Below are 13,328 nucleotides of genomic sequence, written 5' to 3'. Positions count from 1 at the left end.
CGAGCAAAGGTGTCTTTGCAGGCCCTGATGACAGCAGACGTCAGATCGTGCAGGCGTATGACTTCTGGGTAATTGGAGAGGTAGTCCACTATGATAACATAGTCCATGCCAAGCGTGTGAAATAGGTCGACACCCACCTTCGCCCAGGGGGACGTCACCAGCTCATGGGGCAGAAGCGTCTCAGGAGGTTGCGCCGGCTGAAACCTTTGGCAGGTTGTACAGTTGATCACCATGTTGGCAATATCGTCATTGATGCCCGGCCAGTATACCGCCTCTCGGGCCCTCCGTCTGCACTTCTCGACCCCCAAGTGGCCTTCGTGTATTTGATCGAGAACCAGCTGGCACATACTGTGCGGAATCACAATCTGGTCCAGCTTCAGAAGGATCCCACCAATGATGGCTAGGTCGTCTCGTACATTATAGAACTGCGGGCACTGCCCTTTGAGCTATCCTCCCGTCATGTGGCGCATCACTCACTGTAAAAGGGGGTCGGCCGCTGTCTCTCGGCGGATGCGGGCCAGACTGGAGTCGTCAGCCGGCAGATTTGCCGCTGCCAAGGCCACCTGTGCCTCGACCTGACATACGAACCCCTCCGCATCTGGCGGCGTGCTCACTGCTCGGGATAGGGCATCCGCCACGATGAGGTCCTTCCCTGGAGTGTAGACCAGTTGGAAGTCGTACCTCCTGAGTTTAAGTAGGATGCGCTGGAGGCGAGGGGTCATCTCGTTCAGGTCCTTGTTTATTATGCTGACCAGGGGGCGGTGGTCAGTTTCGACCGTGAAACGTCGAAGACCATAGACGTAATCGTGGAACTTGTCTAAACCGGTTAGCAAGCCCAGGCATTCTTTTTCGATTTGCACGTAGCGCTGCTCTGGGGGGTCATGGCCCGCGATGCATAGGCAACCGGGGCCCATGACGACGTGTCATCCCTCTGCAGGAGCACTGCTCCAATGCCGGATTGGCTGGCATCAGTTGAGATTTTGGTGGGACGAGACGTGTCGAAGAACGCCAACACTGGTGCCGTGGTGAGTTTGCGTTTGAGCTCCTCCCATTCCAGCTGGTGTGTGTGTTGCCACTGGAACTCTGTAGATTTTTGACGAGGTGGCGCAGAGTCGTTGTGTGGGAGGCAAGGTTGGGAATGAATTTCCCTAGGAAGTTGACCATGCCAAGGAAGCGTAGGACAGCCTTCTTGTCGGCCGGCTGCGGCATGGCTGTGATGGCGCTCACCTTGTCTGCATCCGGACGGACCCCTGACCGGGAGATATGGTCCCCCAGGAACTTCAATTTGGTCTGGCCAAAGGCGCACTTGGCTCGGTTGAGGCGCAGGCCGTTTTCCCGTATGCGGGCAAAAACGCGTTGGAGACGATGTATGTGCTCCTGCGGTGTGGTGGATGCCTTCCATCATCTGCTCCATGATTCTGTGGAAGACCTCGGATGCCGAGATGATGCCAAATGGCATCCGGTTGTAGCAGAATCTGCCGAAAGGGGTGTTGAAGGTACATAGCTTTCGGCTGGACGGGTCCAGTTGGATCTGCCAAAATCCTTTAGAAGCATCCAGTTTCGTGAATATCTTCGTTTGGGCCATTTCACTGGTGATCTCCTCCCGTTTGGGTATGGGATAATGTTCCCGCATAATGTTATTATTGAGGTCTTTGGCGTCTATACAGATGCGGAGCTCGCCAGAGGGCTTCTTTTTTTTTTTTTTAATATATTTTATTGAAATTTTTTTTCCCTGAGCAACATTTTTCCCGCTTACAAAACAAGCGAAACGATAACAATAACAAAACAGAAATTTTTTAACTTTTTAACAATAATAATAATAATATACAAGTAACAAAACCTCGTACTCTATTGACCTATACTCAACTAAGCCTCCCCCTCCCCTCCCCCCCCCCCCCCCCGGGTTGCTGCTGCTGGTCATCTGTCTTCCCTCTAACGTTCCCCTAGGTAGTCAAGAAATGGCTGCCACCGCCTGGTGAACCCTTGAGCCGATCCTCTCAGGGCAAACTTTATCTGCTCCAGTTTAATAAACCCCGCCATATCGTTTACCCAGGCCTCCAGTCCGGGGGGTTTCGCCTCCTTCCACATGAGTAGGATCCTGCGCCGGGCTACGAGGGACGCAAAGGCCACGACATCGGCCTCTTTCACCTCCTGCACTCCCGGCTCTTCCGCAACTCCAAATAGAGCTAACCCCCAGCCTGGTTTGACCCGGGCCTTCACCACCTGCAAAATCACTCCCGTCACTCCCTTCCAATACCCTTCCAGTGCCGGGCACGCCCAAAACATATGTGCGTGGTTTGCCGGGCTCCCGCCACACCTCCCACATTTGTCCTCCACTCTAAAGAACCTGCTCAATCTTGCCCCCGTTGTGTGCTCTATGTAGCACCTTAAATTGAATCAGGCTAAGCCTGGCGCATGAGGAAGAGGAATTTACCCTGCTTAGGGCATCAGCCCACATACCCTCCTCTATCTCCTCCCCTAATTCTTCTTCCCACTTCCCTTTTAGTTCGCCCACCGACTCCTCCCCCTCTTCCCTCATCTCTCTATAAATCTCTGACACCTTGCCCTCTCCGACCCACACCCCTGAAAGCACCCTGTCCTGTATCCCCTGTGTCGGGAGCCGCGGAAATTCCCTCACCTGTTGTCTAGTAAACGCCCTCACCTGCATATATCTCAAGAAATTCCCCAGGGGTAACTTATACTTTTCCTCCAGTGCTCCCAAGCTCGCAAAAGTCCCATCTATGAATAAATCTCCCACCTTCCTAATTCCCAACTGGTACCAGCTCTGAAATCCTCCATCCATTCTTCCTGGGGCGAACCCATGGTTGTTCCTGATAGGGGACCCCACCAGGGCTCCCCGCACCCCTCTCTGTCGCCTCCACTGTCCCCATATGTTCAGTGTTGCCGCCACCACCGGGTTCGTGGTGTACTTTTTCGGTGAGAACGGTAGCGGCGCCGTCACCAGCGCCTCTAGACTCGTCCCTTTACAGGACCTTCTCTCCAGCCTTTTCCACGCCGCTCCCTCACCCTCCATCATCCATCTACGTATCATTGCCACATTGGCGGCCCAATAATAATCTCCCAAGTTCGGTAATGCCAGTCCTCCTCCGTCCCTACTGCCAGAGGGCTTCTTGACACACACCATGGAGCTGACCCATGGCGTGGGCTCCGTGACCCTGGATAGGACCCCTTGGTCCTGGAGATCCTGCACCTGCAGCTTGAGGCGGTCTTCAAGTGGCGCAGGAACCCTGCGAGGTGCGTGAACGACCGGGATGGCGTCCGGTTTGAGGCGAATTCGGTAGGTGTATGGCAGTGTTCCCATGCCTTCGAATGCCTCCTGGTTGTGGGCGAGGAGCGATTGGAGCTGTGCGTTGAACTCTGCATCTGGGAAGTCAGACGTGCCATCTGGAGAGAGAGAGAGAATTTGTTGCACAAGGTGGAGAGCCTTACATGCCTGTGCACCCAGCAGGGAGTCCTTCAATGAGCCAACTATCTCGAACGAGAGTGTGGCCGTGTGGGTTTTGTGTGTCACCTGGAACTGGCAGGATCCCATGGCCGGGATAACGTTCCCGTTGTAGTCGACCATCTTGCACCGGGATGGCTGGATTGGTGGTCTGACCTTCATGGCATAGAATGCTGACCATGCTATGAGGTTGGCAGAGGCTCCAGTGTCCAGGCGGAAAGTGATCGGCGAACGGTTGACCGTCAGGGTGGCACTCCATTCATTGGCCGGATTGATGGTGTTGAACCGGTTCACATCAATGACCGCAACCCGGAAGGCGTCTTGGTCATCTGTGTCGTCGGTTTGGATGTCGTGATGTGGAGGCTGGATGGTCCGCACGTGTCTGCGAGGTTGTCGGAGATGTGGAAGATCCACAGGTTGAGCCGCTCGACAGTAGGGAGCGTAGTGGCCCATCTTGCCACAGCGTAAGCATTGTCGGGTTTTTGCAGGACATTGCCCTTTTAAATGTGCAGCTCCACAGTTGCCGCACGTCATGACGTCCGTTACGCCACTGCGCATGCGCAGTTCGGGCTTGCGTCGGGCACGCCTGCGCAGCACGTCCCTCAGTGTTGCCGTAGGTTTTGGCGCGCACAAACGCGGGAGGCCTCAAAAAGCGCGCGAAACGGCCGCCCTCGTCTGGGCCGCGGGCCGGGAGAAACTAGATTGCCTGGATGCGTTCGGCCTCGTGGGCGGCCTGGCTTGCCGATTCGATCGCTTGGGACCCCCTCCGTGCCGATTCGGTCGCCTGAAATTGGGCATAGCGGCTGGTCGCATTTTCATGCAGGACACAGGCTTCAACTGCAGATGCTGAGGTCAGGCCTTTAATTTTTAGAAGCTGCTGGCGTAGGCCACTGGAGGCAACGCCAAAAACGATCTGGTCCCGGATCATGGACTCTGAGGTGGTGCCGTAACCGCAGGACTGCGCGAGTATGCGGAGGTGCGTCAGGAAGGACTGAAAGAGCTCATCCTTACCTTGTAGGCGCTGCTGAAAGATATACCTCTCAAAGCTTTCATTGACCTCAACGTTGAAGTGCTGGTCGAGCTTGAGGAGGACCGTGTCATATTTAGATTTGTTCTCGCCTTCCGCGAACACCAAAGAGTTATATACATCGATGGCGTGCTGACCTGCGGTAGTGAGGAGCATGGCAATCTTTGTTTCGTCCGAGGCACCCTGTTTTTCGTTGGCTCGCATGAACAGTTCGAATCGCTGCTTGAAGAGCTTCCAATTGGTGCCCAGGTTCCCAGCGACTTGCAACGGCTGCGGTTTGTTGTGGGTGTCCATGGCTCAGGATGGCAGATTTGCCGGTAAGTATCGATCCACTCACTGGTGCCATGTGGTGTTGGGTGCTCTGAGGTACAGACGAACCAACACGGTTGCAATTGGTACAACGCAGTTTTATTCCAACTAGTTATTTACACATCGGACTTGGTACTCAGCACGTGGTGACTGTGTGAGTGTCTTGTTAATGAGGTCCTGGCCTTGTCCTGTCTCCAGATGGACTGACCAGGAGGTGTCGTGTTTCTTGTCTTATACTGTGTCTGCTCTTGTCTGTGATTGGCTGTCGTGTTATGTGTGCTAATTGGTCTGTTGGTCTGTCTATCATGATGTGTGTGTTGTGATGGGTGTTTGAATATCATGACAAAACTCTGCCAGGAATCCCACTTTACAGAAGGAAAGCAGACACCCTTCCCCCCACCTGCCTACATTACTCCAGATGCACAGCAGTGCTCGACTATTAACTGCTCTGAAATGGTCTAGCAAGCCATTCCATTGTATCAAACCACCAGAAAGTGCAAGATTATGAAAAATCAGACAGAACATCCTGCTTCAATCTCAGCATCAGATTCAGATACAAAGGCACACTCAGCTCATTTGACCGTGCAATGTTTATATCACCAGCACATAGGAATTTATCAACGGCAATTGTCCTGCAGTCCACTCGAGCAACAAGCGATCATTCAGAAATAACCCTCCCTTTCAGCCAATATCCCAGACTTATCCATCACTGTTTCTGGTCACGTCCTGACCCTCCAGGATTGTCGCACATAGTTATGGTTAGGAGTGAGTGATATTGGGAAATCCTCAACAGAGTCGAGACCATTGCACTCTCAGAATTAGGTCACGGCAAGGAAACCCTCTGATTACTTAACGTCTTGCCTCAGCTAATGAGTCAGCACAAATTTGTCTATAGTTGGGAAGGAGTCTTCAGTTTCATCAAAGGCGTAGGACGCGATCCACAGGCTGCGCTGTGCTCTTCCTTGAGCGCGGTGCGGCCTGTGAATTTTGGGAGAGCACTCTCGTGGGTTTCCCGATGGGCACGGGATTCACCCAAATCCCACGCATCGGAAACGGGAACACGCCCAAAAGGAGCAGGACCAAATGGCACAGTTTTAAACCGACAATGGCCAACATACTCAGTATCCACCAGCAATACAGGATCTACCGGCCTCCCCAGCAAGGCCACAGCCGGGCACCATTCATCACTAGTCCACACAAACGTGGACCAGGTGGAATGGCACCTGGTGCGGGGGCCGGGGAGGAGTCTCCCAGGCCATCGGATATTCCTGGGCGGTCAGGGTAAGTGCAGGGTGGCCTCTTAGCACTCCATCTAGAATGTGGGCACCTTGACACTGCACAGCTGGCACCTTAGCCCATGAAAGGAGTGTGGTATTGAAGAGTGGGGGTGTCAGGGAGGTTGAGAGTGCTGTAAGGGGACTGCCCCAGAGACACCATAGCGGGGTATCCTCACTTAGGGGCTGTGGGGTAGTGCAAATGTGTGGGGATTGACATTGCCCATGGGTGGGGGATTTGGGGGACCCACCAGCTCACTTAGAGATCAGGGCACCCTTTCAAAGTAGCAGCCCGATCGCGGTGTTCAGATCCCCAAAAATTCTAAGTGTGGGCTAAACCGATGTGAAACTCCCCAGGGGCCAAAAGAATGGTTAAGTGTCATTGAATAGCGGTGGGGAACTCGCCGGCAGAAAACACTCTGGAAAAATCTGCCACAAATTAACTTCGAAATTTTTCTGGAGAATCACGCCTATAATCTTGAATTTGAACCAGTTGCCGTTTTAGCAGTAACTGCTTTTAAAGGATGGCTGGGACAGAAGCTCTTTGGGACAGATACAACGCTGACACCGACACATAAAAATTGCCCAGCGATACTCCGTCCATAAAAATCAGGACAAATCCGATCAAGACAATTACTGCCCCATCAGCAAATGAAGCACATCATGTGCACGATCAAGCAGCACTTGCTCACTTATTACCTGCTCATTGATGTTCAATCTGGGTTTGCCAGGACTAGACAGCTTTGACTCAGACATGGACAAAGGAGCCTAATTCCAAAGGGGAGATGAGACCAGCAACATTTGATACCGTAGCAGCATTTCACTGTGGCACAAGAGAGCCCTAGTAAAATTGAAGGAGCAGGTCAAAAGTAGAGAGGCACTCATCAGCATCTACAAAGTGCAGATTAGGAGTATGATGGAATATTCTTCACCTGCTTCCATTAGTGCAGCTGGCACACTGAAATTTGACACCATTCAGGATCAAGCATTCCATCCATCACTTGTACAATATGCTTGTAGTATACCATCTACAAAGACTGCAGCAACTTGTCAAAGCCTCAACAGCATTTCCAGAACACACTACCTTCACGTCTGATGCAATTCTTACTTGGAATTATAGTCACTTTTCCACACAATTGCAAGCATGGTTTATGCCTCCAAAAAAGGTACATAAAAATACAATGTAATATAGAGTATTCTGGAATAATTTGCAAGTGAGGTTATGTGTTTGCAGTGGAGATCACTGGATATGTACAGTATATATATTTTATAGACAAACCTGACTTGCAATTGAATAGATACAATTTAATTCTAAAAGTTCTTACCAAAATTATAGGCCTTACTGGGACAGGGCCTGGTTTTGGAATATCATAGTCACTCCAATTTGGAAATTTAGGACGTACTTCACAAATTAAATGAGATGACTTTTTTGGATAAGGCTTCAGAGGAGATGATGGAGGAAATCTGCAAGATGAAATACGTGCACCATGCAATTAATCTATTTCCAAACAATTGTATATTCTGCAACAACTTAAATTGACAGGGAGTTGATGGATTTTTCTTTTGTATTTCATGGGGTGAGACATCAGTGGCAGGGCCAGAATTTATTACCCATCCTGAATTATGGTCGAGGTGGTGGTGGAAAGTCACCATCTTTCTTCCACTGCAGTTCATCTTGTGTAGGTAATCCTACAATGCTGTTAGGAAGGTAGTTTCAAGCTTTTGTCCCAACCACACTGAAGGTACAGCAATTATTTGTTCGAAATCAGGTGGCGAGATTGGAGGGGGACTTGTTCCTAAGAATGAGTGACAAAGACTCTGGCTGCATTTATACCACACAGTAGCATTAGTGCAAATGGATTTTGCTTCACACCCACATATTAGCAGTTAGTGCCCATGCAGTCTGCATTCAGAATCAGGGTCAGAGTTAACAAAGATGCGGTGGAGCGAGTATTGCTCTGCTTCATTCAGTTTGAGTCACCAAATTTGCATCCCATTTGGTTCAGCTAAAGATAAATCACTTATCATTGCAAAATTATGAATGTATAATTAGATATATATACTTCTCCCCTTGCCCAAACATTTAGCTAGTTTCACTAGGATTAGACTACGGGCTTTTGTTGGATTTATATTATGCTATTAGCACAAATTCAATAGGCAAGAGTTAAAACCACCAATACAATTTGCTCTGGAAATGAAGTTGATCTAAAAATAACTAAGAGGAAAAAGATATTTCCATTCACACCACCTCAACTTGGGCGGTTTATTAGACTTTATGGTAAGGCACATGGTTGGGGAAGGGGGAAAGAAAAGAGTGGCATGAGGAGAAGGAGGAGATCAACTGAAAAGCATAGAGACCCGAGTGGGTCCCTTTTCATCTAGTTGGGAAAACCTGGTCAAAGATTGTAAGAGAACCTCTTAAGCATAGCACTACCGAGTTTGAGATTTACAAATTAATTTACCCTATTGACAGGGACAGTGCAAGATGACAAAATAGATCAAAATTTTAATAGACAGGGTTTAAAATGACAACTGATTGGTTTACAGGCTGCAATAGTACAAATTAATGTTTTTAAAAGATGAAAAATATCATTAATCTTTTAAAAAGATGAAAAAATGTAAAGGCACATGCTGAAGAAAATACTTTCATTTGTCAGTTTTTTTGTCTTGCACGATCAAGACATGGAAAGGCAAATCAACAAATTTATACTCCGTGCTAATTGGTTGGCAAGTGGACTGATGGGTTACGGTGATGCTATGGAGAAAGCAACAGTTGATGGTGACTGACTGTTAACTGCCAGGCATAGTTTGAAAATTTAAACCTAGCAGCTCAACTTATTGGTCAAGGCACTGCCCTGAGGAGTGAATCAGCAAATGGCTGTCTCTTCTGTTTAACTACAACAAGCACAACATGCACACGTTGTCTGCAAAGAACAGGGCCTTGTGCATTAATATATGTCACTTCAGGTTCACATAAATGCACCACGGAGGCCAACTGCCAAAAATTGGTGATTGGCATAATTATTAGCACACAGCATTTTTTAGCAAAAGTTATCTAATTGTGGAATCACATCTAATGTTGGACACTGAGTTTTGCAAGCTCCGGAGCTGGTAGGGTCTGTATCTTGCCCATTGCAACTAGCAGAAGGGACCTGCTGTTTGGTACGATCCACCAGTCTTTGGAATATCTAGCATCACATTGGTACTGAAATTCATATACCACATTTAATTTGTGTGATAGGCAGAACCTTTTTGGTTCTCCGGTAGCATCCCCTTCCTTGACAAATAGTGATGCTACTGCAGAGTAGCAGTGTGAAATAGCCAGCTTCACCAGTTGCTCAAATCTTGAGATACCTTACCCTTCCTTCCAGGAGAATCTCAGGCAGCCTGGACACTTTTCAGGGCCAAGTGTTGGCCTTGGGCCCCTTCATTACTTTGCACAACATATAGCGTCAGATATGGGTATCCATTATCCCTCAGGATGCCTTTGATGCGCCTCATTTCACCATCAAGCTTGCATGGTGCGCAAATGGCGTGGGTTCTATTTGAGGTTGCTGAATAATGTGTGGAACCGTACAAATCCCAATGTGTATATTGACCAGTTTGTACTTGACTATGAGAAAACCCCTGGCAGGTTTCTCAACAAGTACATCAAGGAAAGGAAATTAATTTAACTGCTTCATTTCGAGGTGAATTTGAGAGCTGGGTGGAGCATATTAAGATATTCAAGGAAATTACATACAGCAGAAGGTTTAAATATAGCAAACTTATCAACGGCCTATTGGAAATATGCAGGAGGTTAGGTTTCACTCCATCGAGGACACATTTCACGAGGAACCCAACAAAGATGTTTGCCAGAGCCAGGCCGAGAGGGGATCTCACTGCAACACCATCTATTTGGGCATAGATGGTGTCGTTAAAACTGATCGAGTTGCCAAGTTCATCAGTTCAGCGAATACGGATTCATGCAATGATGGCAGGTCTAGACCGCCCAAGATATAGTGCTGCAGTGCAAATATCTATGTTCGTTAAGTGGAACATTGATGAACACAGTATTGCTACCAGTATGCAAGTCCTGTATGGTCTTCGCAAATGTGGATGAAAACTTCACTGTGTATGTGGAAAACCTGCTCAAGTCTGGTTGCAACAATTCGCCCAAGCATTTGGCCAATTCATGATGTGCAGAACATACACATGATAGGACATAAAGGAACATTTTTGTGTGCACTTTGGGAGCCCATACATATGCTGACACAGCAAGCAGTGAGAACAAACCTTGTCATACATGTCTCATGGCAGCTCACCCCTCAAATAAAAAGCACTTGCTGGTCTTGTGCAAGCTTACTTTCGAGCAGTTATGTTGAGCAGCAGATCCAAAGGATATGAATTTGGATCCATCATTAAGAATGGTGCATTTAGTTGCTAATCACACTTGTTATGGATGACTATGCTGTCCCTTTGACAGATTTACTGCTGACAGTTCGTTTTAAGGCCTTGCAATGCTGTAAAGAAATTCATGTTGCATTTGAAAAAATCAGATAGGTCATTCCAGAATCTTGCAATATGCATGCACTAGATCACGCATTGGCATGCTTTCAACAATTCAGTATCTCCACTGGACACTGGTCTGTGGTGGGATAGTTGGAAGTAGTTAGAATTCAGAAAATAATTATTCCAGTTTTGGTTTGGGATGAAGGCAGAATTGAAATGCTTGGCAGTTAACTGTCAGTTACCATCAACTGGTACATTCTCCATGCCATGCCTCTATCAATCAAAGTCCACTTGCCAACCAATTGGTACTCTCCACATGTATTCTTGCAAATGTCCTGATGAGTATTCTTGCAAATGCAAGATGAAAAGCTTCGACAAAAAGGTAAATTTCTTCAACAATACTCAAGTATCCAAATTATGTCATGGGACATAAACAAAGAAGATATTGGGCATGAAAGAAGAGCCCTGGTAATAGTGGTGGGAGAAACTATTTAATGCAATCATAATTTGGAGCAAGTTAAGCTTTTGGAAATCATTAAAAAAATTATAGGAACATTATAGGAAGAAAATACAAAGAGACACAAATTAAGAAATATGTAATGTGAATAATTAAAAAGAGGGAGCAAAGATTGGAGTGGTGATTAGAAAATGAAACTACCGGCATATTGACAGTGGTTGATATTGTTATGTGGAGAACACTTCTGCACAGAAGCAATAAATAAACGTGTGTCACAGATATTCAGAGCATTAAGCTCAAGAGTGACATATTAGCATGGAGGAAAACTACCCATCATCGGGACAGCCACAGGATTAAAGTGAGCCAGAAAATTAGTGTAGGACAGCAGCAATTTACGGTTTGATACCACTGTGCTAGGATGATTGCCTATCTGAGATGCATCAAGCAATGAGTTTCCTTTTACGAGACAAGGATCAGAGGGAGATTCAGTAGTAGAAACCTTTTGGTATCTCAGCTATGTGCACAGGAAGTGAGCAGTAGGCCTTGGTTTCCAATATGCCACAATATGGAAATAGATTAAAAAGCATCCGGCTAAAAAAATAAAAATTGGACCACCACAAAAGAAAGTCAATAATTGTACCTTACCTGTATAATCTGTTATTATCTTCAAAATCTTCTTTTCCCCATCTTCCCTTTATATCTTCAATCACATGATTTTTTAAGAACTTTTTAAGCAACTGCACAGTCTGATAACGAGAAACTTCAGGCCCAAAATTGTGATTACTTTTAAGCAATTCATGTAACCAATCAACACCTTCAGAGGCAGAAAAGCAGTGATCATGAGTACGGAAATGAAGACGATGTTTCTTCAGGGGCATCTTGGCTCGAAATAACTCAATAGTTTCATTCCACTAGAAGGCACAGGAAGAAAAAAAGTTTAATCTTTTTATACAAGCAGAGGTATTTTCAAAGGAAAGAATTGAAGTTAACTTGCACACATTATATCTCATCATCCAAGCACATCAACTGATGGAATTACAGGTTCAAAACTAGAAAAGAAAATTTAAAAATAAAATTTGGCAAACCTAGAGAAACAGGAGGCCAGTTAATCCTACAAGCCTGTCCATTATGGCTGGTTCATATCTCAATCTTTCTCCATAACCTTGCTCAACAACAGGAGGGCAAAAAGAAGACATGAGATTGCTTTGGCAGATAAAGCAAAGGAGAATTCAAAGAGCTTCTACAAATGCATAAAACAACAAGAGTAACTAGGGAGAGAGTAGGGCCTCTTAATGATCTACAAGGTCATCTATGTGCAGATCCACAAGAGATGGGCGAGATCCTAAACAAATATTTCTCGCCGGTACATACTGTTGAGAACATAGAACAGTACAGCACAGGACAGGCCCTTCGGCCCACAATGTTGTGCTGATCATTTATCTTAATCTAAGATCAAACTAACCTGCACCCCTTCAATTTATTGCTATCCATGTGCCTGTCCAAGAGTCGCTTAAATATCCCTAATGACTCTGACTCCACCACCTCCGCTGGCAGTGCATTCCACGCACCCACCACTCTGTGTAAAGAACCTACCCCTGATACCTCCCCTTTACATCCCTCCAATCGCCTTAAAATTATGTCCCCTCGTGACAGCCATTCCGCTCTGGGAAAAAAGTCTCTGGCTATCCACGCCTTTCATCACCTTGTACATCTCTATCATGTCACCTCTCTACCGTCTTCGCTCCAGTGAGAAAAGCCCTAGCTCCCTCAACCTGTCTTCATAAGACATGGCTTCCAGTCCAGGCAGCACCCTGGAAAATCTCCTCTGCACCCTCTCCAAGAACCACATCCTTCCTATAATGTGACCAGAACTGGGCACAATATTCCAAGTGTGATCTAACCAGGGTTTTATAAAACCGCAGCAAAACCTCGCAGCTCTTAACTCAATCCCCTTTAATGAAAGCCAACACACCATACGCCTCATTAACAACCCTATCAACCTGGATGGCAACTTTGAGGGATCTATGTACGTGGACCCCAAGATCCCTTTGTTCCTCCACACTTCCAAGAATGCTACCTTTAACCCTGTATTCAGCATTCCAATTCGACCTTCCAAAATGAATCACCTCACATTTATCTAGGTTGAACTCCATCTGCCACTTCTCAGCCCAGCTCTGCATCCTGTCAATGTCCTGTTGTAACTTGCAACAGCCCTCGCCACTATCTACAACTCCACCAACCTTCACGTCATTGGCAAACTTACTAACCCACCCTGCCACTTCCTCATCCAAGTCAATTTAAAAAAAA

The 13,328-nt window shown here is 47.0% G+C and overlaps 1 protein-coding gene across 2 annotated transcripts in view; it reads right to left on the bottom strand.

The window, feature by feature from the left end:
• LOC140408983 (DEP domain-containing protein 1B-like) overlaps positions 1 to 13,328 on the bottom strand; it is a 108,353-nt gene that overhangs the window by 54,249 nt on the left and 40,776 nt on the right. For both annotated transcript variants that reach the window (XM_072496982.1, XM_072496983.1), the window contains exons 2-3: positions 11,667 to 11,932; positions 7,399 to 7,537 (exon numbers count right to left, since the gene is read on the bottom strand). In XM_072496982.1, coding sequence (XP_072353083.1) covers positions 7,399 to 7,537; positions 11,667 to 11,932 — 405 coding nt within the window. The remainder of the gene's footprint in view (positions 1 to 7,398; positions 7,538 to 11,666; positions 11,933 to 13,328) is intronic.

This window comes from Scyliorhinus torazame, chromosome 3 (assembly GCF_047496885.1).
Source record: "Scyliorhinus torazame isolate Kashiwa2021f chromosome 3, sScyTor2.1, whole genome shotgun sequence".
Classification (NCBI taxonomy): domain Eukaryota; kingdom Metazoa; phylum Chordata; class Chondrichthyes; order Carcharhiniformes; family Scyliorhinidae; genus Scyliorhinus; species Scyliorhinus torazame.
This window is presented reverse-complemented; position numbering and strand designations above follow the sequence as displayed.